Genomic DNA, 23,840 nt, shown 5'->3' with positions numbered 1-23,840 from the left:
TTACCACATATCCCTCTAGCTTAGTCCTTGAACATTTCCTTTACAGTCAAGTGCCTGCATCTATACAGGGAGGTACGATGATGCTTAATGTATTTGTAGAAAAAATAAATAAATTCCACATGGTGGATTCCACTGTTTAATTCCAAGCAAGCACTTTCCGTATTAAGCCATAGTGTTTTGTAGGTTTATTTCCTACTTTGTCTTTGATGGAGTCTAAATGCTTTGGGCTCCCATTTAGTTTGCAGTTTAATTTTATTTACTTGAGACATCTGCATCACTTAGTCCGTGGCCTCAGTAGCCCTTGTTCAACAAAGATCTTTTTTCTCATAGTATTTTAGCATTTTTTCTATCACCACAGTACTACCAAAAGAGAAGAAAAGGGAAATATTGGTTGCTGTGGTATTTGTTGTAGATTTTCTGGACTGTGTGGCTGTGGTCTTTTCATTGTGAGACCTGATGTTTTGTCAGCAACTGTGACTGGCATCCTGAGAGATGTAACCCAGAAAACTGGAGCTCTCTGGGTCAAATTGAGAAGAAGTTGGTAGGCAGGTAATTTATATCTACTCGGGCAGATGGGCAGGGCTGAGTCATTATCTTTTGGGGGGGTCTTCCTGGGCTGTGATGTGCTAATGGAGGAGTTTACCTGAGGGGGTTCTTTTGTATATGGATTGGCTATTGATCTTATCTGTAGTGCTGTTGTAAGTTGTAGGGCATTTGTGTTTTTCAGGACTGGAAGCCATGCCCTATTCATTTTAAAACTTTCTTCCTTCCTGTTGAAATTGTGTTTATGTTTATGGATTTCAATGGCTTCTCTGTGCGATCTAACATGGTAATTGGATGTGTTGTCCAGCATTACAGTGTCTTGGAATAAGATATTGTGTCCTGTTTGAGTTAGGCTATATTCAGCCACTGCTGATTTTTCAGGTTGGCCAAGTCTGCAGTGTCTATCATGTTCTTTTATTTTTGCCTGGATGCTACGATGTGTGGTCCTGATGTAAATTTGTCCACAACTGCAGGGTATGTGGTATACTCCTGCAGAAATGAGGGGGTCTCTTCTGTCTTTTGCTGATGGTAGCATCTGATGTATTTTTCTGGTGGGTCTGAACATTGTAGGTTATATTTCTTCATAAATTTTCCAATCTGTTCAGTGATTCCTTTGATATATGGCAAAAACACCTTTTTTTGTGGGAGACTATTTTTCTTCAGTTGTTTGTTTAATCCTTGGCTTAATTGCTCTTCTGATTTCATTCTTAGAGTAGTCATTTGCTTGAAGTGTGTGGTTTAGATGATTTAGTTCATCATTGAGAAAATGTGGTTCACATATCCATGTTGCATGGTCTGCTAATCAAAACATTTGTCAAGGGTGGTGTTTGGAGTTTTTGTGTAAATAGCGATCTTTGTGAGTTGGTTTTCTGAAGACCTTGTAACCTAGTTGAAGATTAATGTGGGATTTAAATTACATACAGGGCCATATATAAGTTGAATGTACTCAGTGCATTTTTAAAGAAAAAATCAAGTATATATAGGTTGTATCTGTGCTCACTATAATGTGAACAGGGTTACTGTGTTTATTATCTGTTGAATTCATGGCTGATCTAGGACTTGAATCCAGGTCATTATGCGTACAGGGATCAAAGTTAATTCGTGTTGTGATCCATGAGATTATGTTGGCAAGAGTTGATATTTATGTATTGAGCAGGAAAAAAAAATCAAGCTGACACTGATAGTGGAGGAAGTGGGGAAGACCCTGCTTATTGGCTAGCAGCAGTTATGATTTAGCTGAATTTTCCTCCTCTGCTTGTAGGTACTTAAAGCTTGGATGTGCTCAAAGGTATTTCAGCAGTGGGGGAAGAGTCTGCTAGCTGGCTAGCAGCAACTGAGTAAGATCTGACTGAGCTGGTTTTTCCTCTGCTCACAAGTACATAAATCCTGGGTGTGCTCAGAGGCATGAGCCAGAGAGCTCTTGGCTTTTGGCTCTTAGCCTAGAGCTGGGAGGAAAATCTGATAGCAAAAGGAGGGGGGAAAGGCCTGCTCTGGATTCAGAAGCTTCCCCTCCTTTGATTCTAATGTATTTTTGTAAGCCACTTGGGGGCCCATTTGGGGAGAAAGTGAGGTATAAATAAATAAAATGGAAATAAATAAATATTAGTGGCAGAGAATACCTAATCTGGATATGTCTATTTTAGTCATTATTAGGTTGAATCCAGACAGCTTTCTCAGTGAATGTCCTCTTTACTACCACCCCTTCCTAGACTTCCCAACCCCCCCGCCCTGCCAGAGGACCCCTGGATTAGCAGCCTTTCCCCCCGATCTCCAAAAACGTGGAAGCGGGAGGGGGGGAAACGACACGGCCTCCCTTCGTGAGGTGCATGCTGGGACTCGTAGTCCTTGCATCCTCTCCGGCTGCTACAGGCGTCTCCTCGGGGAGTCTGGTCGGCGGAGGGGGGGAGCTCCGCCCCCAGAGGACCATGTGCATTTCTACCTCCAGAGGCTTCAGTCGCTGATTGAAAGGCTTCCTCTTGGGATGGGGTGTCTGTGTTACTTTGAAGAAGTTGGCAGCAACTCGTGAGTAGAGAGGCCAATCCCCCTTCAGTATTGCCAGAAATGGGGGGGGGGAGTCTGCTGAGTACTTCATTATTCTCTATGTGGAAATCGATTATCATAGGGTATAATGGGGAATTGATCTGGAGGTTTTGGGGGCTCTGGGGTTGCTGTTTTTTGAGGTAGAGGCACCAAATTTTCAGTATAGTATCTAGTGACTCTCCCCAAAGTATCCTCCAAGTTTCAAAACGATTGGACCATGGGGTCCAATTCTATGAGCCCCAAAAGAAGGTGCCCCTATCCTTCATTATTTCCTATGGAAGGAAGACATTTAAAAAGGTGTGCGGTCCCTTTAAATGTGATGGCCAGAACTCCCTTGGAGTTCAATTATGCTTGTCACACCCTTGTTCCTGGCTTCGCCCCAATGTCTCCTGGCTCCACCCCCAAAGTCCCCAGATATTTCTTGAATTGGACTTGGCAACCCTACCCCTGCCCCATGTGGCTTTTGTCCATGTGGGTCTCATACTGCTTAGCATAACCTTTTTGGGCAGCCAGGGAAAACATCTCTTTTTCAATAGTGGAAAACCTGGTTGGATTCCAACTCAATATTTTGGCATTTTAGCTTTAGAAAGAAAGCAGTTTAATAACAGCTCCAGCTCCCAATAATCATCCTCAACTCAGGCAGAGACCTTCTGGCCAAACCTATGCCTGACGAGCACTCCGCTGGGTCCTTAAAGGCCCTGCCAGCCTCTATGCAATGCTACAGCAAGATGGTTCTTGTGTTCATGGTGCTCTTGAGTGTAAGTGAAAGGTCTGACTAGATAAATACGTAGGGTATAATTTGCTTTAAGAATGATAATTAAAGAACTTATTCAACTTAAACATAGCCCAGAAAGCTGGATCTCTAGAAAGGCTTGAATCATACCGTAGCCATGTAAAAAGCAGAGATAAACAATCCAGAAAACTTATAAATAAACTTATTTAACTTGACTTTTTAAAATGATGCTGAATGGATGCTGTGTTGTATACCAAATAAGTCATAAAAACTAAGGTCAGTCAAAGTGCATTGAGTTCTCTTATTGCAACAACAGTATAATCATCACCTCCACCACCACCTCCAGCATTGACTGAAGCTAGAACTTTTACAGTGTAATCTTGAATGGAGTTACCCCTTCTCAGCCCATTGAATTCAGTGGACTTTGGACGGGGCGACGTCTTTTAGTAGAAACTCGTTGTACAGGGTTATGTTTTATTTGTTATCTTGAGTAAACAGAACAGTTTCCTCATTGTGCTTTATTTGTCTGCCTTGGTACTGCTCCAGCATCTAGCTAGAGAAAGATTATTTTCTTCTTTAAATTGACAGGAATTTGTTCAGTTCTATACAGTCTATAAAGGTATTTTTGTCAACAACAATGTTAATATTGGGAGCAAAGAAATAATAAGTAAAACATTTTTTTCATACTTGGAGACACACACACAGAGATTGCAGTTTAAGTAAATTATTATGGTCAACCAAGAGTTATGCAGGATTTTTAAAAACATGACTCGTTGCATTTTCACCAAACTGCTGGAGATACAAGCTGCCATATGCTAATCTTGGTAACAAAGAGTTATGTGCAAGAGGAGCCATCAACAGCTGTCTTAATGTTAGACTAAATGTTAGACTGTTCCCACGCAAACCACAGCTTAAAAGGAGGACAGACTGGGTTATGGTATGCATGCCCTCAGGTGCATGTCTTCTATCTAAACCCAATTTCAAGTGTCAGAAATGACAAAAAATATTTGACATGCTGAATGGCTGACATGGGTCCTTTTGTTAACTATTGCTGATTGATGGGATTATGGTTTATCATATTAGAATCTGTTAGAATTCATTTGAACTGGAAGCTACTTTTACAGCGGTATCTGAACCAGAATTACCCAAGATTTGCATTAGTTATTTTAGTGGTGCAAGGCTGATGAAAATTACAAGCTGTTATTGATTGTTGCGGTATCTGGAAGATTTAAAATATCTGCTTATGTGTATGTGTGTTTGTTTTTTAGTGACCAGTTTCATTGACAAGCTAGAACTGTAATACTGAAGAACCTAGAGTTACCATATTGAGATAAACAAACTAGTTTTGTTGTCAGATCTTCTGTACCAAATATTGCTTTGTAAACATTGACTGTTTCTGGTTGGTTTCACAGGAGGGGGAAAAAAAGAAAATCCACTTTTATGTAACTGATTCTGATTAAGAATTGCTTATAGCATTGGTACAAGAATTATGGCATTGGTATCATTCTTAATTGTGGAGTGTGAATAATTAACTGAGAGTGCATTCACACTACACTAAATAATACATTTTGAAACTAGATTTTTGCTATTCTTACACAGTAAAAATCCAGTTTGCAAAACCTATATATTATAATATATTTACTGCAGTGTGAACACACCCTGAGACTCTGTTGTTACACTCCAAATGTAATGTCTCCTCTGTTACCAGAATACATTCCAATATACCTTCTAAATGACATTATATTCTAATATTAATTGCATTACATTACAATTCTAACCTGCTTTCCCAAATAAATATACTAAAATAAAGAGTACATATAGCCCTTCTGAGTAGGAATACAGATGTAAGGACTAAATAAGCTTGGCATATGTAGTGACTAGTGAGATAAGAAACCAGTATCCCCATTAAGTCTTGGGAAGTTGATATACTTTAGAAGTATTTGGTGTTGCCACTATTACAGTTGATCTCCAAATGACAGAGATCAGTTCCCCTAGAGAAAATGACTGCTTTGAAGGGTGAAGTCTATGGCATAATACTCTACTGAGCTCCTTCCCCTATCCAAACCCCACCCTCCCCATATCCACCCCTAAAATCTTCAGGTATTTTCACACCCTGAGCTGGCAACCCTAAAAGTATTAGTAGTGCTTTTTCATATATACTTTGAAATCCATTGCTCATTTTAGAAACTGAAGGCGGAGACATTTTGCTCTGCATGTGAAATTTACAGTAAGTGAAAAAGTGTGCAATTTGTTTTTGGACTATTGTAAAACTCTTATTTCAGTTGTTTGCTAATGTTTCTGGCCTGTGATTCTGAACCTTGCTAGAAAACGTTTTGGAGAGTATACAAAAATATATTGAAAAGAGGTCATCACTTTTTATCAAAATGCTTTCACTGAGGATTGGGACTGGAATATGACACGTGGCTTGAAATAAAAGCCTTTGTTACATTGGAAACAAATAGTTGTTATGGAAACCAATTCTACCTCTGTTGCTCTATTACTGGGAACAAAGTTCAGAAATCTGCTTGCTTTTTGGTCATGTTCTGTGTGTAAAATTAGTGCAAAGTTCTGTTCCAAATTTTGAACTGTTTTTACTACTACTTTGTTGTTGTTGTTTTAAATATATGTTTATATGTTAATTTTTAAATTTGACATATCAAGTGAAAGTAAAAAAAAGTATATAAGTTTAGATATCAGTGTATTCATGAGCTTAGTGTGCAATAAAATACAATCAACTGGTGATAATAAATGTATTTGATAGTGTGACATGTGAAACTTTGCCAGATTTGGTTGTGTTCATTGGAATTTTTGTTTGTTTTACATAACTGGTTCTCAGATGTTGTATGTAATTGAGTTTTTGTCTATATACAGCAAAGAAACCCATAGTGCAAAAATAAATGTTGATGTATTGATCTGTGGACTGGTGTTCTTGAGTTTAACTTTTAAAGAAATAGCAAGTTGTGATTCTTTTGTAAAGCTTCTTGATCCCAAATTATCATTAGTAAATATACAGATGGTAGAGATATTGTGTTCTTGATGGATAGCATGTGTAATTGAATTCTTGACCAGTTTCCCTAGGTACTTCTCCCCGCCCCCCCACAAAAAAACCCCTTCTATGTCCCAAAAGAACTCTCATTGCAGTTTGTAAAGGGCTTGTTAAAAAAGACGCTCAAGTAGGTTTCTGGAGAGCCAGTATATCATTTTTCTAAATAAATAAATGTTCATATAAAGTACAGTTTAATTCATTTTTAAGATTGTTAAATATGTATAAACAATAAAAGGATCAGTTTAGTTGGGAGGAAAGTTTTGATGAATTTCTGAAATTCCAAATAGGGTAACAAAATAAAGGGGGGGGGTTGTTTTCTCCCACTGTGATGTGACAGCAATGACAGCCAAGCCCTATCTATCTTCAAAATACCTAAAGTCCCTAACAGACTTCCTGCTTAGCCAGCAGACCTAATCCTTCTCACACCAAAATCCAACAATCCCTTACTCTGCCAGTTGGCCAGCAGTTAAACTGCCAGACTTCTCCCCCCCACCCCCGCTTTCCAGTATTTCAGTCCACCACTTGAAAGTGATTGGCTGAGGCTTCTGGAGTGGAACTTGAAATTTATCTGTCACACTAAAGGTAAAGTTAGTCCCCTGTGCAAGCACCAGTAATTTTCAACTCTGGGGTGATGTCGCATCATGACGTTTTCAAGGCAGACTTTTTTATGGGGTGGTTTGCCATTGCCTTCCCCAGTCATCTACACTTTACCCCCAGCAAGCTGGGTACTCATTTTACTGACCTCAGAAGGATAAAAGGCTGAATCAACCTAGATTCGGCTACCTGAACCCAGCTTCTGCCGGGATCGAACTCAGGTCATGAGCAGAGCTTAGAATACAATACTGCAGCTTACCACTCTGCGCCACAGGGCTTTTATCTGTCACACTAACCCACTGCAATTCTTGATTGACTTTCTGATATTATTTTGGAGTGGCTGAAACACAAATTATAGTTCCTTTGCTCCTATGTTATGGTTCATCTGCTAATTCCAGATATTGTAAACAAGCATTCAGGTTAAAAGTTATTCACCAGCTGTAGCTTTACAGAGTTAAAAATAGGACTGTTCATATGCCTGGGTTAATCATTACCCTAATGATTAAAACATCTTAAAAAAAAAAAAAAAAGCACAACCATATGGTCAGGCTGGACCAGACCATTGCATAGCTTTCAAACTCTTTCTCCAAACATCAATCTATAAAGAATAATATGTGTTTGGTTCCTCTATACTTACAAAATGCCATGTCAACTTTCCAATAATTTACTGTTGTCCAGGGACTGCTTTTTGACATTTGTTGTTCTGCCTATGGCAGGATTTACTTAGCTTTGCAACAGCATTGCAAGCAACTGCATAAATCTCAGAAAATGTTTTAAACCCAATATAACAGTTTTCTTAGTGACCCTATATATATATATTATGTTTTTGAAGAATTTTTGAATAGCTGTGATTAAATCAACTAAATTGAACATTTTGAAAAAATCACTAAACACCCTGATTCATTTTTCTCCATGCATGCTATTCACAGAGCACAATACAATTGCCACAAGAAGGAACGAGTTGCGCACACAAGCAACTGGACCTCATTCTGCTTTGTGAGAAGGAATGACAGCTAACAACAATAAGCTCCTATTGAACTATGACAAATCTAAAATTGTTGTTTTTTCCAAATCTTGGAAACCAACTGGTCAATAGGCGGCAAAGAGATAGAACAAGTAAAATACTACAAATACCTAGGAATTCATTTTCAATATAACATACTTTGGACTAATCATCGTAACTGTATAATTAAGTCAGTCAATGTTAGCGTTGCAGCTATCCAGCGCTTCTTTTACAGCAGAGGCAATCAATTTATCCCAGCTGCGCTAAAAATCTTTAAGGCTAAAGCGATACCGCAGCTTTTATATGGGGTCCCAGTGTGGATCACAGCCTTGGATAATAACATTGAAGGTGTCCAATCAGAATTCCTATGGAAAATTCTGGGATTCCCGAAGTGCGTACCATATGCGGTTTTGTGTTTAGAAACAGGGACGAATCTTGTGGAAACACAAGCATGGCTAATGTCACTTAAATACTGGCTATGGCTACATTTCCATTTATATCAACTGCTCTCAGAATCTAATTTGTCAATTGGCTAGTATTTATTGAGAGGAAAATAAAATCTATGGGCATTGATTTAGATTCACTTCTTATGCTATCCTTAAAAGAAGCTTTTTTGAAACTTAAGCTCAGAATTCTAGATATTGAAATGCAAACGTTATATAGCCTGGCCAACAAGTCCTGCTCCCTGCTGAATTTCGAACTTCCTCTCTCAGTAGGGAAATTAGCGTTGTATTTCTCCTCTCTGCAAGCTCCACAGCAACGGCGTGCGTTCTCGTTAACGAGATGTAATGCATTACCATTTGCTATCCTATTTGGTAGATTTAACAGGATTGAGTACTCTAATAGACACTGTCTTTGTAATTCCAAGTGTATTGAAACTATTTCCCATATATTACTGAACTGTCCTCTTTATGATGATATTCGTTGTATATACTTGAAAGTTATCTTAGCAGATATGTTGGGCTGTGCTGTGCTGATTTAGGCAAAGTCCACAAACTTTTAAATGACACTTGCGCTGAGGTAACTTTAATGGTGGCTAGATTTCTCCAACAGGCCAAGGAAATATGACAGAGAATGGTTCTGGAATGACCACATTTTATTTGTTTTAATTATTTAATTTGGCTAAACTCGACTCATATATATTTTACTTATTTTATGTATTTTAGCTCTCTATGTACTCTATAATCTAGGATTTTATATTATTTATGTTGCTATTTTACTGCTAAATCTGTTTTATGCCAATAAAGGCTTGCTATTTGACAGCTAAGAAGTAAATGAATAGAAAGCTGGGGCAAGAAGGGCCAACCTAGACACACCACCCCTAAAGAGATACATAACAACAGCAGTCTACACTGCTTTGCCTTGATATCTTCATGATTAGCATTACCATTACAAAAAGCTAGTAGCTTATCACACAAAACGTGAAAGCTCATGCAGGAGGGGTGCCATAAATTCCAAGGATACTTTCTACACAGGGGCTTCAAAGGTCATTTTCGATTAACAAAAGGTACTTCCAGCATCATGACCTGGATGGCCAAGGCTAGCCTGATTTTGTCAAATCTCAGAAGCTAAGTGGGGTTGGCCCTGGTTAGTATTTGGTTGGGAGACCCTGAAGAAAGTCCAAGGGTGCTACATAGAGGCAGGCAATGACAAACCATCTCTGAACATTTCTGGAGCCTGTAGAGCAGAGCCAGTTTGGTGCAGTGGTTAAGTGTGCGGACTCTTATCTTGGAGAACTGGGTTTGATTCCCCACTCCTCCACTTACAGCTGCTGGAATGCCCTTGGATCAGCCATAGCTCTCTTAGGAGTTATCCTTGAAAGGGCAGCTTCTGTGATAGCCCTCTCAGCCCCACCCACCTCACAGGATGTCTGTTGTGTGTGGGGGGGGGAAGGTAAAGGAGATTGTGACTGCTCTGAGATTCAGAATATAGGGCGGGATATAAATCCAATATCATCATCATCATCATTTGAGGGACAGATCTGACATAAATGAGACCTTGTTGGGTCAGGCCATGTGTGTTCTAAAATGTTATGCCAGGTAGCGGAGACATAAAGTTTATAAACAACACAGACAAACACAATTAAAGATTTTTTAAAACTTAAAATAATGCTTAAAACATTAGCACTCTTGCAGTGTTTTGCTTATTTAACAATCTCTGATAATTGATACCTCTCGCTCTGAATTATTGCATCAAAATCTGGAGACAGTGTCTGTGCTGTAGCAGTCTTGAGCATGCTGTTCAGGAGTGTATCTGTCAGCTGCAAAACTACTTCTGATTTATTGACAATCATTACAGAAATCTCATGGTCAGTGCTTTGAGCCTAAGACACAGGGGAAAATATGTAATGACTGGGCATCGTGAGCTTTTGTACATAAGTTGCTTCTTGTGCTTGTTGAGAACATGTGAACGCACCACGCCAAAGACTGAGGGCTATGTATTTGTCTACAAAACTACAGTCTTCCCCAGAGAAATAACTACAGTTCCTACAAGGCAGTGCAATAGTAGAGAAATAGCAATGTATAGTGGCCAATATCAGCCTACTATCTGGGAAGTCTACGTTCAAAATCTTTAATCAATCAGAGAAAATAAAAGGAAAATGTAAAAGAAAAATCAAAGAAAATGTGCTGGGTGAACTTGGTCTGGACACACACTTTCAACCTACTCCACCTCATTGCCTTGTTTTATTCCTCATCTAAATAGTTCACATGCTTTTCTACTGAAAAAGACTGGATCATGAGGGCATAAATACAGTGATAAAAGGGAGACAAACCCAGCTGCACCTAAGAGACCCAAGCCCAACAAAAATACACACACACAAACACTCTCTCTGTGTGTAGCAAAGCAAAACGATCAAACCTTGAATAAAACTTTGTTGGTCTTAAAGGTGCTGAGATTTAGGGAACTAGGCAAAGTCAGGGGATAAAAAAGGAGAGGAGCCTCAGTCAATAGAAGGAAGAGAGGCTTGACTCAGTAGCTCTGCTGTTCTCATACTTTGTAACTCCTTTGTGATTGAGAGAGCCTGGCAAAGCAAGCTCTTTTGCTCTGTAGCTCCTGTGAGATTGCGGGAGCCTGTCAAGCTGAGATGCACAAGGAAGCAAGAGAGGGGGAAGGAAGAAGATGACAGTGAGTTGCTATCAGGCCTGATAGGAGCCCTGTGGGGGTGAATCCAACCTGCAGGTCATGTTTGGACACCCCTGCTATAGAGAGTCAGGATTGGGTTTGGTATTCTGTGGTAGGCAGGCTAGGTTACCTCAGAGATAAAGCATGTTAGTGACTTGTGAGAGGATTGGAAAAATCCTGAAAGACAAGCTGACACTTTTTCAAGTGGACTACAAGTTGGATTTACATGTCCTTTTGTGATTCACCTAGATTTGCAGAAACACATTTGGCAGAGAATTTATTACCTTTTATGGCTATCCAGACCAAATGGCCTAGCCACACTGTTTTATGTGACCATGTGACCAGTTAGTTTGCCAGACTGCTTGTATTTTAGCTCACAATATCTGATTCCCTCGTCTGATGAAGTGTGCTTAAGAGAGCGCACGAAAGCTCACGTTCTGAATAAAAATCGGTTGGTCTTAAAGGTGCAGCTTGATTTCTGCTTTGTTCTACTGCTTCAGACCAACACGGCTGCCCACTTGGATCTATCTACTTTTTCAAGAGTTTAAGATTCCTGGGGTTAGTAAGCAATTCCAAGTAAATCCATCAATCTGTCACCAACAAAAACAGCCTGTCATTTTGAGTGTGCTATTCTGTAACCCTTCTAAAGCTTCCCTTGGTTGTAAATAGTTACTATGTTGGTATATTTGCCCACCCAACCACTCTTAATAAGAGTTCTTTACATTAAAAGACAAGCGAATTGCTCCAGAAAGAGGAGCGAGGTAGGTGTAAAAAATATCTCCAAAAAGAAGGCAACAGAGTTTGGATTGCAGAAATTTGAAAACAAGCAGAAATCTGGTACACAGCTGAAACAATGCTGAAACAAAGCAAAAGCATTTAACAGTGACACATTAAACAGCATAAGAATTACCTAGTTGGAACATACTTACAGCAACAAACAGTACACAGTATTATAGTCTACAGTCTTTTCCCCTTTACCAATGCATCTATTGGAACCTTTTCATTACAGTACATCTCTACTACCTTTAAAAAAAAAAAAGACCCTCCTAAATAATTCAGTTTTGCACAGTATGCAGAAAGTCTGGAGAGCATGAGCCTTCCTAACTTTGTCATAAGACAGGAGTTACAAGAAATGGCACCTGCATAAGGCCCTGCTCAGCCTTATTGACCATTTGCAAACATGCTAAAACTGTAACTGCTTGATCATTGCTACTGGGATTGTGATGAATGGGGGAGAGCATCCTGAGGCAGCATCGTGTCCTCACAAAGGGATCCACAGGAACAGCAAAGTGGACAAAGTGGGTGAGAGAATTGTCAAAAATAAACCTGTTTCTGTTGGTTCAAACCCGTCTTTTGGATTCAGCTCATTTTAGTTTAGTTTTCACATAGAAACTGTGTATTTGGTTATTATTGATTCAAGTTAGGCGCTTTGTTAGGTAGTCCTGAAAACACGTTGATAAAACTATTTTAATGCAATATTTTAGGCTTTAACCTGATCATGTTCTCTCCACAAATACAAATAATCAACCCCACTTTCACTGACAATAAGAGTACATGTGTAATGCTTGAATAAATAGGCAGGTCAGAGTTCTTCACTTGCATGGTATTCCATCGTTGGTTCAAATATATCTGCCTGGCTGCTTATCCATTGTTGAGTTATAAAATCATTTAGACCCCTTAGCCTCTTACAAAATAAACTATAGTGAAGTATATTTTGTGAATTTGTTCTCATCAGATTCTTCAAAGAGCTTGAAACAAGACATCAGAACAACATCTTCATAGAAGATATCAGTGATATTGTGGAAAAGCATACTTCATCAACTTTTGATCCTTATGTAAAATATTGCTCAAATGAAGTCTATCAGCAGCGAACACTACAGAAACTACTGTAAGTATATTCCAACATAACTCCTTCAACAGCATCAGAATTCTGCAACTAAAATAATTGAACTATCAGGTAGCTACAGAGGCTGCAGAGTGAGAACTTAAATCTGATGAAGCGATACTTTCAATGCTATTCATGGTGATCGATGGGGAAAAAATAATACAGAGAGAACGAAACGTCTGGAAGAAAAACTTTCTCCAGTAGAACACGGCACTTGAGCCTGAAAGATTCTACAAACCCCAATGATGTTACCAGCCGTGAAAACCTGAACTCTTTGATAATACAGAGAGAGTTGCAAGTTCCTCTTCTGAAAAGAGCACCAGTTATCTTTTAAATGCACATAAGTTTTTAATGGGACTTCTCTTGTTGCATCTCCTACTACTCCTTCAGTTTGCCCCATACCAAGAAAAGGGGATGATTAAGAAGCCTGGTAGAGAAATAGGTCAGGAGAAGCTACGGCTGCAGCTTTACTGCATTTAAAAGTACAGACAATTTATCATGGTGAAAATGTGATCAAATCTGGTTATATTATGGTGGCATTGTATTGTGAAATTTGAGTACTTGCAATGATAAACCTACTTTCCCAGATTCATAACTGATTTCTAAACTAATGTTACCTCTTAGAAAAACTACTTTAATTGTTTCGTTTTTGATCAGAGCTATAAATCCAGCCTTCAAGGAAGTTTTGTCACGGATTGAGTCCCAAGAAGAATGCAGGAACTTGCCTATGATTTCATTCTTGATCCTTCCCATGCAAAGGGTTACACGACTTCCACTGCTGATGGATGTAAGAACAGCATGTTTTAAACACTGACATAGTTGTCAAATATATATGAATTCTGTATTATAAACTGATCTGCATTGGCTGTTACCACTTCATTTCACTTTTCTTTGGAGTCGGACAAACCTGTAGGATTGACTTCTTTTCTTAAGGAGAAATGATGATTGGGGGGGGGGGGGGCGGGGGAGACAGTTGCACATCCACATGTACTTCAAATGGTGCACATTGATTTAGAAGGGTTGGGTTTACTATACCCCTCTATGGGGTTTTGGGCAGCCTTGGAGTTGCAGCCATTGTTACCCATGCATTTTTACCCACTGATTTGGGTTTTTTTCTTATGTATTTGGTGGTGTTTTTTTTTGTTTTATCTATGGTATGGTTGTCATGGGCAGGAAGGGAGCTTATAGACCAGTCTCATCAGATCTTGGAAGCTGGGTCAGTGCTTGAAAGAGAGATCACCAGGGAAGACTCTGAAGGGGAATGTAATGACAAAGCACCTCTGCTTCTCTATTGCCTTGAAAACCCCTTGCTGGGGTTGCCATAAGACAGCTGTGACTTGATGACACTTTACACACATGGCTGTCGTATTTTGCCCATCAGATGCTGTTCAACAATGTTTGATTATGGCTTAGAATGATTCTAATGTAAGGGTGAGCCATAATGAGAAGAGAGGCTAATTATTACTGATTCATTTTTGTTATCAAGTCACAGTTCATTTAAGGTGACCCCATAGGGATTTGAAGGCAAGATATGTTCATAAGTGATTTGCCATTGCCTGCTCCCCTCTGAGGAAAGGAAAGGTCCCCTGTGCAAGCACTAGTCATTTCCGACTCTGGGGTGACGTTGCTTTCACAACGTTTTCACGGCAGACTTTTTACGGGGTGGTTTGCCATTGCCTTCCCCAGTCATCTACACTTCCCCCCCCCCAGCAAGCTGGGTACTCATTTTACCGACCTCAGAAAATGGAAGGCTGAGTCAACCTCAAGCCAGCTACCTGAAAACCCAGCTTCTGCCGGGGATTGAACTCAGGTCATGAGCAGAGCTTAGGACTGCAGTACTGCAGCTTTAACACCCCCTATAGTAACCCTGATATTCCTTGGTGGTCTCCCATCCAAAAACTAACCAGGCTGACCTTTCTTAGCTTCTGAGATCTGACAAGATCAGGCTAGCCTGGGCTACCCAGGTGTTATTACTGCTATAAGCTACTAAGATAGTCAGAGTCATTCTAGTTAGCACATTTTAAAATCAGTTTCACCTAGTTTACCATTGTTTCCAGTTTCTCCATGTTTATAATTAGAAGCTTCAGTTCTCATTTATATAATTTGGAGGCATATTAATTTGAGAAATTAATATTAAATTGAGAAATTGTAGGGTTGAATTCTACTGGATTTTTCTGTGAATGATAGTGTTTTCCTCCTAGGGTTACCACCTCTGCCTTGGGAAATTCTTGGAAATTTGGAGGTAGAACCTGGGGAGGGAGGGTCTTGTGCCAGAGGGGATAGATCTCAGCAGGACATTATTTATTTTACTTTATTTCTAGCCCTTCCTCTCCGCACAGCAGGCTGAGGGTGCATTTCAACACTCCTAGAACATACAAAGGTTAAATTATAGTTACAATACATTCCTTAAAAATCTCTGTTCTAACAATACTAATAATGGAGCATTAAGTGGCATCAGCAACATTATTTCCATTCATAATGCAAAGCAGCAATTTGCTCCAGGGGAAATCTGGACATCAGTTGTAATTCCAGGAGATCTCCAGACTACCTGGAAGTTGGCAAATATTTCCTCTGGTAGAAGACCCTTGGATCTGCAAAAGGATTCTTGTGCCTGAGGAAAATGCCACTATAATCAGAACAGGTCCATGGGATCTAATCCCTATTAATTTAAGCTTAAGGTAGCCTTTCTTAATACACTTTTCCCCTAATAAATTACTGCAGATCACTCTACGTTCGAGCTTTTATAAAAGCAATTACTGTCTTAGATTCAAAGGATTACAAACATAGTAAAGTTTGCAGAACTGATGTTTTTTAATTCTTCTTCACTTCAGCCCACTGTGTCTCTGAAAAGGCATATTTGAGGGGCAGGAGACCTTTAGTAGTGGTGTGGAATATAGCATAGGAGAGTACAATGTAAAGGGGGGAAATGAATGATGTGGTTTCTGCTTTTTCCCTCTTTAGCAGATTTCTACTGGCAACATCTGCTCTGTTCACAGCTGTTTGGATCCAAACAGTGTTTCCTCCCCTGGAATGAGAATCTGGGGGGCCACAAAGGGTGCTATTTAAAAAGATTGCACGCTGATTCCTTCTTTTTAATATATAATGTTGCTTCAAATATGCCATATTATAAGAGAAAAAATAAGCTGAAAACTAGGGGCATGTTCCAGCCAAGTATGGATTGTGCTCTGATCCTTTTGCTATGGGAAGGATTCCTGCATCTTTAATTGTCTGTGGAACTAAGAGACAAGTGTAAATCTGGTCTCTGCTGTTCTTGTTACTGTGGTTGTCCTTCATATAACCTGTACACGTCTGAAGCATTTTACAGACTTTGCCCTTTGGACACCAAGTCCTTTTTACTGGTAGATTATTGTTTCCATTTAATAAAGAAAGACTCTAGACTGAACCTAAATGTTATTAACTTAGGACCCCTCAATGAGTTTTCTGGGAAACAGACTAGATCTTCTTTCTCCAGAACTCAGTGTACTAGCTGTTTCATTTCATTAAGAACTTTCATTTTCAGTACTGAATTTTGATTATTTCACTGGGCCAACAATTCAGAAATCAAGATCCCTTTTATTACAACCAGACTGTAAAACACATTTTAATAGAAAATGGTTTTGTAGTATTTTGGACACTCACAAAAAAGTATTCTACATCTCCCAACTTAGTGATCAGACTCTTAAAAAAAAAACTTATGTGGTGTTTCTGAAAAAAGGAGATCCTTCAGTTGCATCCTTTGTTTCATCTAGAGTTATCTAATCAGTTCATTAAGACCTTCATCTATTGAAATCTATGAGGTCACTGTGTTCATATTTGTAATGCAAAATGTTATATTCATGGTCTTTCAGTTCAATGACCAACAAAAGTATGCATCTCTTTGTTTCAGACAATATGCCAAAAGACACCTAAAGATTCAACAAAATATGAAATTTGCAAACGGGCTCTAAAAGAAGTAAGCAAGGTATGTTTAGATCCGCTGTTTAAAATGAGGTTGTCATTGTCCAAAATGTTCATATGCCTTTGATGATGAGCCTGCAGCACCTGTGTGTATGTAGTCAGAAGTAACCATCACTGAACAACTGTGTTCGTATAGCCACTAGTACTGCATAAGGCAGTTATATCTAGACTTTTAATTGTCATGCAAAAAAGACATATGGGTCAAGAAAACCAGTTTGATGGAGTATTTAGAGTGTTAGACTAGTGTTAGATTAGGACTAGAGAAACCCTGGGTTCAAATCCCTGCTCCACTCATTTTTTTTTTTTACTTGTTGGTCTCTTTCAGTTTTACCTACTTCACATAGAACAAAGTTTGAGTCCAGTGGCACCTTTAAGTCCAACATAGTTTAATTCTGGGTATAAGCTTTTGTGTGCATGGATGCACACTTCATGTTTTATTACTTCAGACCAACATGGCTACCAACCTGAATTTACCTCACATGGTTGGAGTAAGGATAAAATGGAAGAAGAGAAAAAAGTATGCATGCCACCCTTGGAAAGGAAAAATCTGACTTAATGGCAGGTATACTTGCAAAGAATCCATAACATTGTTATTTTTAGTTAGAATATTGGTTGCAATAAGTGAGTCACTATAACCAGTTTTATGTCCACATTTCTTGATGGTGTAGAGCACAGTTGACCCTGGCAGTTATGAAATGAATGTTCTGGCTGAACCTAGATGTCTAAATATGGAAGGCCTGTATAGATAATTTAAAAGCTTGAGTCATGTGGCACCTTTAAGACCAACGAAGTTTTATTCAAGGTGTGAACTTCCGTGCATACAATGAAATGTATCTGAAGAAGTGTGTGTGCACATGGAAGCTCATTTCTTGAATAAAACTTTATTGCTCTTAAAGGTGCCACTGGACTCAAACTTTGTTCTGCTACTTCAGACCAACATGACTACCCACTTGAATCTAGTTTAAAAGCTTGATATTTTTATCTCAGTTGATTGCCCATGGTAATAGTGTTAACCTCCTGTAGTTTAAAGTTAACATCCGAAATAGAACAAGTATATATCCCTATCTTATAGGAGCATACATGGTTCTCCTCTCCTCTCCTATATTCCTGTCAGGTAGGTTACAATCCAAGAAATTGACTTTTCCAAGGTCACCCAGTGAACTTCACAGCTGAATAGAGATTTGAACTGGAGTCTACCCAATTCTTGTCCAGCACTACTTGTCCAGCACACTTACAGCTGTGCTTGTGCTCTAAATTTGTCCTTGAGACTTGTAGAGAATTTTAAATAATCCAACTCAAATAACTGCTTCATTATCTTCAGTTTTCTTTAAATCAAATTAAATATTGAAATGAATGATGTCAGAAAACTAACATTAATTAACTTGTCCTTCCATCATGGAACCACTCTGATTCTGAGCAGTTTGGACATGAAGTATAATCTAGAACAGTGATACCCAGCATGGTACCATACTGCCCACCAACAAGTTACCAGGTATCCATTTGTTTCTTAAAGTTTTTCTTCCCCAAAGCTAAGAGTGAGTCTTCTACTTCAATAGAGTAGACTGTACTTTAGAAAAATTCAGGAGGCACTAACTTTGTGGCTACTGGGATCTCCTATTCAGAAACAGCTGCCTTCATCCTAGGACAATATGGAAGCTTGCAACCTCCCACCATTTTGTGACTGGCTCCAATATCTGAGGGAGGCCCTTTTGTAACTGTTTCTCATGTCAGTCACTCCCCATTATCAAAATTCAAAAAATGCTACAGGCCCAACTGAGAACCTAATGTAGGATCAACTTCATTTTCTCTGCTTCATTCCCAAGTTCCATATAGGTGTACAGGTTTTAGTTTCATTTACTAGCTAAACCAATATTTGCGATTGCCATGTCCTTGTGGCTTTTATAGGCTGCTCAGGGAGGAGGGAAGTATTTACTTCTTTGCTGGTCTTTTATTGAAAGTGCTGCTGCTGGCCATTCTAAAAGTCTGGTGGAAAGAAAACCCCTTTTCTCCCAGTATATATATTGATATAGAAAAGACGAGATGGTTTGTCTTTCTTGTTTTTTGTGGAAGCTTATTATGTAGAAGAGAAACGACCCCCTTCTTAATGGAAGATAGTTATTATGTCTAATTTCGTAACCCCTCCTCCCCCCAAAAAGGAAAAAAGAAATGAATGCAAGTGATTCTTATCAGTTGAATAGATATCCTTTTTGAAATATGCATTCTTTCTGCATTCAATTCAGACAGCGCCTAAGGCCATAAACACTTTGGACTGCTCTTTACTTATTCATACATAGATCATGTCAGTTTTACTCCTAGAACTGTGAAAGACCCAAAGTGCTAAATCTCCCCCCCTTAATTATTTGTTGGCCAGCTTTGTATGCTGATGTTGCAATATTATACTGTTCTGCTAACTGGTATGTATAGGATTCAAACTGAGAAAGTGGCTAAAATAGAGAAGGGGGGAGCCTTGGCATTTCCTCTAACAAGTACTTCCTTTTACCCTGTGTGGATGTCACTAAATTATCACTGCTAAGTATGACTTTTAATCCTGGCTCATAAAAATGCTTCTGGTGTCTTGCTAACAGTTTGCCAAGTGGTTCCCAGGCAAAAGAGATCCCTAGGGCCTTTTTATAAAATCTTTATCTTCATCTTCTCTAAATACCTTACTTGTTCTGAATTCATTGGCTTCTAGTGGAAGAAAATAGCTTAATATACCTCCTACACACAAAATTGCTGGAAATATTGCTAACATTCTGCTTTCTGTCTCAGTAACTCTGGGTGAACTTTTCCCAGAAAAGCAGTAAGATATTTGTGACACCCCCCCCCCCCTTCTCAAGCCTTCATATAGGGCAATTTTAAAACCACATGGCACATTCCAAACAAAGGTTTGGATGCTTATCATTGATTCAAAGGTGCCATTGGGTCATGTCATGGCTTAGTTTGTAATGGGGCTGTGGCTCATTAGTACATTATCTGCTCTGCATTCAGAAGATCTGAAGTTCAACCCTCAACATCTCCAGTTAAAAAGATCAGGTAGAAGCAGATGGGAAAGATCCCTACTCATAATCCCTGGAGAGCCACTGTCCTTTAGAGCAGACCAGGAATCCCCAACCTTTATTGAATCTGTGAATGCTTTTGGGATACTGAAAACAAATTGTGGGCTTTTTGTATCCATTTTTTTTTTACTTTACTTACCTAAAAGAAAACTTGCTTGTGATTGCAAATGTGATTTGTTACTTGATACAAGTGCATTTAAATAGTCTTGTGAAGGCATCTGTGATGTCTCTTAACCTATAGGCAAATTACAAATGCTTAAGTTGGGCAGAAATGCAGTCAAGTGATTCCAATAATTTTAGTAAGAGTGGGATTTTATTTTGTCATCTACAGTGCTTGTCCAAATCACCTGTTGCAGGAATTTTCAAAAGACAAATGAAAGAACCAACAAACATAATGGAATTATATATACTTAAATGAATCTCAGAATTTATGGGGAGTGTCCTAATACCACCTTCAGTTGTATGCTTGTCTTTCTATCAAACTATCCACATATTAAGTGACCAAAAGAGTATCTGCAATTTAATCTCTGAACAACTACTGACATAGCTGTCCATTACATCTCAAAATGGGGGTCTCAACTCCATGACTGTCTTGCAGTACTAATAGGGTGGTGAGAGGGGCATTTACAGTGGAGAAAAGGTAGGCAGAAAAAAATATTTTAAGTCTTCCTCCAGCTACTGATGCAGCCCTACAAATGCATTCTCTCAGGCCATTTTCAGCAGTTCCCTTCCACCCCAGCTGAGAATAAAAAATGGAAGTAAGTTTGATCAGAGGAGGGAAAAAACTGGCCTGGTAGACATTTGCAAGAGAAATTGGTTGTGAGAATTGGTGCTCTTTTTTTCTGACTGCTGATTTTCTGCTTAATTATGATACCTCAGCAAATGATTTTGGGGATGGATGTTTGTCAAGGTGACCTGTAGTTTTTCCCTGAACAAAAGGAAAGAGCTATAAACTTATCACTATTTTTTTTATATTTGACAAAAGAACCGCAAACTTTAATAAGGCTGTTTCATATATCACTTTGGCAAGACACAATTTCTCAGTTACAATGGTATCTCAGTATTGTTAATATAAAGTAATGCATAGTTCTTCATAGCTGTGTAAAGTGATGAATGAGTTTGTTGTGGAACAAAGACATGCACATCCCAAGACTATTTGTGACAGGAGCCATATGCAGTCTCTTCTCTAAAATAGAGAAATACATCTTATTTTCCCAGTGCTTCATTTTCAAGCATTTGAAAACAGAGATGGAAATACATTAAATGTATTTCTGTGATTTATTTTTCCTTCCAGTCTTCTTCCCCCTGCCCTCCTTGCTGAACAGAACGCAGCCTCCAGCTACAATTTAAGAAAGGAAGTTGTTGTTCAGTTTGATTGATTAGGTTTAGATATTTACATCTTTTTGTGCTCCACTTGGGACACAAAGCAGCTTACAACATTGTTCTCCCTTCCTTCTTTTTATCCTCAAAACAACAATCCTTTGAGGTTGGTTAGGTGAGAGATCTTGGCCCAGAAGCATCCAGTAAGTTTCCATGACAAAGTCTGAATTTGAACTTATGCCTCCCAGATTCTGGTCCAACATGTTAACCACTATATGACATGGGCTCTCTGAAATAAATAAAACTTATTTCAGAACTGACATGTGAAGGAAAAGTAGAGCTACTAGCTCTTTCACCATGTGCCATTTTCTTGCTGAATTTTCCCCAGAAGTGGTATAAGCAGTGTGGGGATGGAAGAGGTTTGCATGGAAAATACCATGAGAAGGAAGTTGAAGAGCTGCTCTTGCTTTGTAACTCTTAGCCCTATAGTTGCATTTCATTTTTAAAAAAAGTTGTTCTGTGCACAGTTATATCCTTGTATTCCAGAATTAATGCAATCATCATTGCTCGTGATGGTTCACTTATTGAAAAGGGTAATTTACAATTTTACCAATAAAATAAAAGCTTGCATATGTTCCTTAATCCCCTTTTTTATTAAGAATTTATGAAAATCATCTGTATTGAAAAGAGCAACATAAAGCTTGAAATTCTGGATAAAAATAACTAAAACGTCTTCTTTCCCAGTTGGTTCGGCTCTGCAATGAAGGAGCTCGGAAGATGGAAAGGACAGAAATGATGTACACTATTAATTCCCAGTTGGAATTCAAGATCAAGGTACAATATTTTCTTTCAAACTTCTGTTGTACAAGCTTCAACTTTAGTTTCCTTTTTTATTATGACCATTTAACTTTAATTTATATATGTGAAAAGTCAGTGCCAGATTAGTGGGTTATTATACATTTTCTAAAAATGTCTAAACACATCCATATTCCAAAATAAGTTGTAATGTAATTGTATATTTAAAAGATTGAAAAGTTAGGCTGAGAGAGGATGGTTGGCCTAAATTCACCCAATGAGCTTCATTACTTAAGTTCCAAGGCCAGCACCTTAATCTCTACCCTAAACTAATTGTTTAGACATGTAAACCAGATAATTAGACAGTAAGGCTTCTCAATCTATTTTACTCTATTCAGTTTTACTGTTTAAAGAAGCCTACCATCTTATAGTAAAGCTAATATTATTCCTGTACCATAAATGCACATGACATTTAGCAGCATGAAAGAAAGCAGAAAAACTTTAAAAGCCAGGTATCAGCCCCAAGAAACAGAAAGATTGCACAGAAAATAGTTCACATTTCAATGTGTGCCTGAGAGATATTTAAAATACTGTATTTTTTAAAAATCCAAAAGCTAAAACTGTGCAATAGCTTTTGTTAATACCAACCAAAATAACAGCACAGTATGAAATCTTTCAACCACTTCAGACTTTTTCAACAGCATGGATGTTTAAAACCAAATAGAAAGGGTGGTCTCTCAGGCAGTGGGCAGGGGCAAGATTAGCACTGCAGTCCTAAACATGGTGACTCACATGTCCGATTGAGTGTGTGTGTGTGTGGTGGGTTACTCACTAGTAATTGTGTTTAGGACTGCATCCTTTGTGCAGTAGCCAGTTTGGTGTAGTGATTAAGTGTGGGGACTCTTAATTGGGAGAACCAGGTTTGATTCTCCTTCACTTGCACCTGCTGGAATGGCTTTGGGTCAGCCATAGCTCTCCCAGAGTTGTCCTTGAAAGGGCAGCTTCTGGGAGAGCTCTCTTAGCCCCACCCACCTCACTGGGTGTCTGTTATGGGGAAGGAAGATAAAGGAGATTGTGAGACTCTGAGATTCAGAGGGCAGGACATAAATCCAATATCATCTTCTTCTAGTACATTTGGAAGGAAATTAATTATATAATGGATGACACACACATCCTTGATTACAGCAGAACAGCAAAATAAACAAACAGAAATCTCCATATTTATACCTAGAGTTCTTGCTTTAAAAAAGTAAATAGATAAAAGTAAACTCTCCATGGATTGTCATGGATTGATTGCAGTAGGGTTGCCAGCTCTGGGTTGGGACATATTTGGAGATTTTGGGGGTGGAGCCTAAGAAAGGTAAGGTTTGAGGAGGGGAGGGACTTCATTGGAATATAATGCCATAGAGTCCACCTTCCAATGTAGCCATTTTCTCCAGGCAAACTGATCTCAGTCATCTGGAGCTGTTGTACCTGGAGGTTGGCACCCCTACATTGCAAACAAAATCACACCCACTGACTCAGGTTTCACTTACTTTCCATTGCTACAATTGGAAGTTGGGCAGCAAGAACTCTAGGTCTTTTAAAGCAAGAACTCTAGGTCTTTCAATGTTTCTTTATTTTAATATTCCTCACCCCTTTCTGTAGTTTTCCATTGGGCACCCATGGACTTTGTCTCAAACGAGCCTGTACCTTTAAGAAGAAATGATGTGTGTGTGTGGGGGGTGGAACTTGGCTGAGGTCTA

The 23,840-nt window shown here is 38.9% G+C and overlaps 1 protein-coding gene across 1 annotated transcript in view; it reads left to right on the top strand.

Moving 5' to 3' along the window:
* LOC132590744 (rho guanine nucleotide exchange factor 26-like) overlaps positions 1-23,840 on the top strand; it is an 82,518-nt gene that overhangs the window by 28,186 nt on the left and 30,492 nt on the right. Inside the window, exons 6-9 of the mRNA XM_060263654.1 lie at positions 12,818-12,970; positions 13,625-13,754; positions 16,854-16,928; positions 22,045-22,134. Of these exons, the coding sequence (XP_060119637.1) occupies positions 12,818-12,970; positions 13,625-13,754; positions 16,854-16,928; positions 22,045-22,134 (448 nt within the window). The remainder of the gene's footprint in view (positions 1-12,817; positions 12,971-13,624; positions 13,755-16,853; positions 16,929-22,044; positions 22,135-23,840) is intronic.

Source organism: Heteronotia binoei, unplaced genomic scaffold (assembly GCF_032191835.1).
Source record: "Heteronotia binoei isolate CCM8104 ecotype False Entrance Well unplaced genomic scaffold, APGP_CSIRO_Hbin_v1 ptg000568l, whole genome shotgun sequence".
NCBI classification, from domain to species: domain Eukaryota; kingdom Metazoa; phylum Chordata; class Lepidosauria; order Squamata; family Gekkonidae; genus Heteronotia; species Heteronotia binoei.
This window is presented reverse-complemented; position numbering and strand designations above follow the sequence as displayed.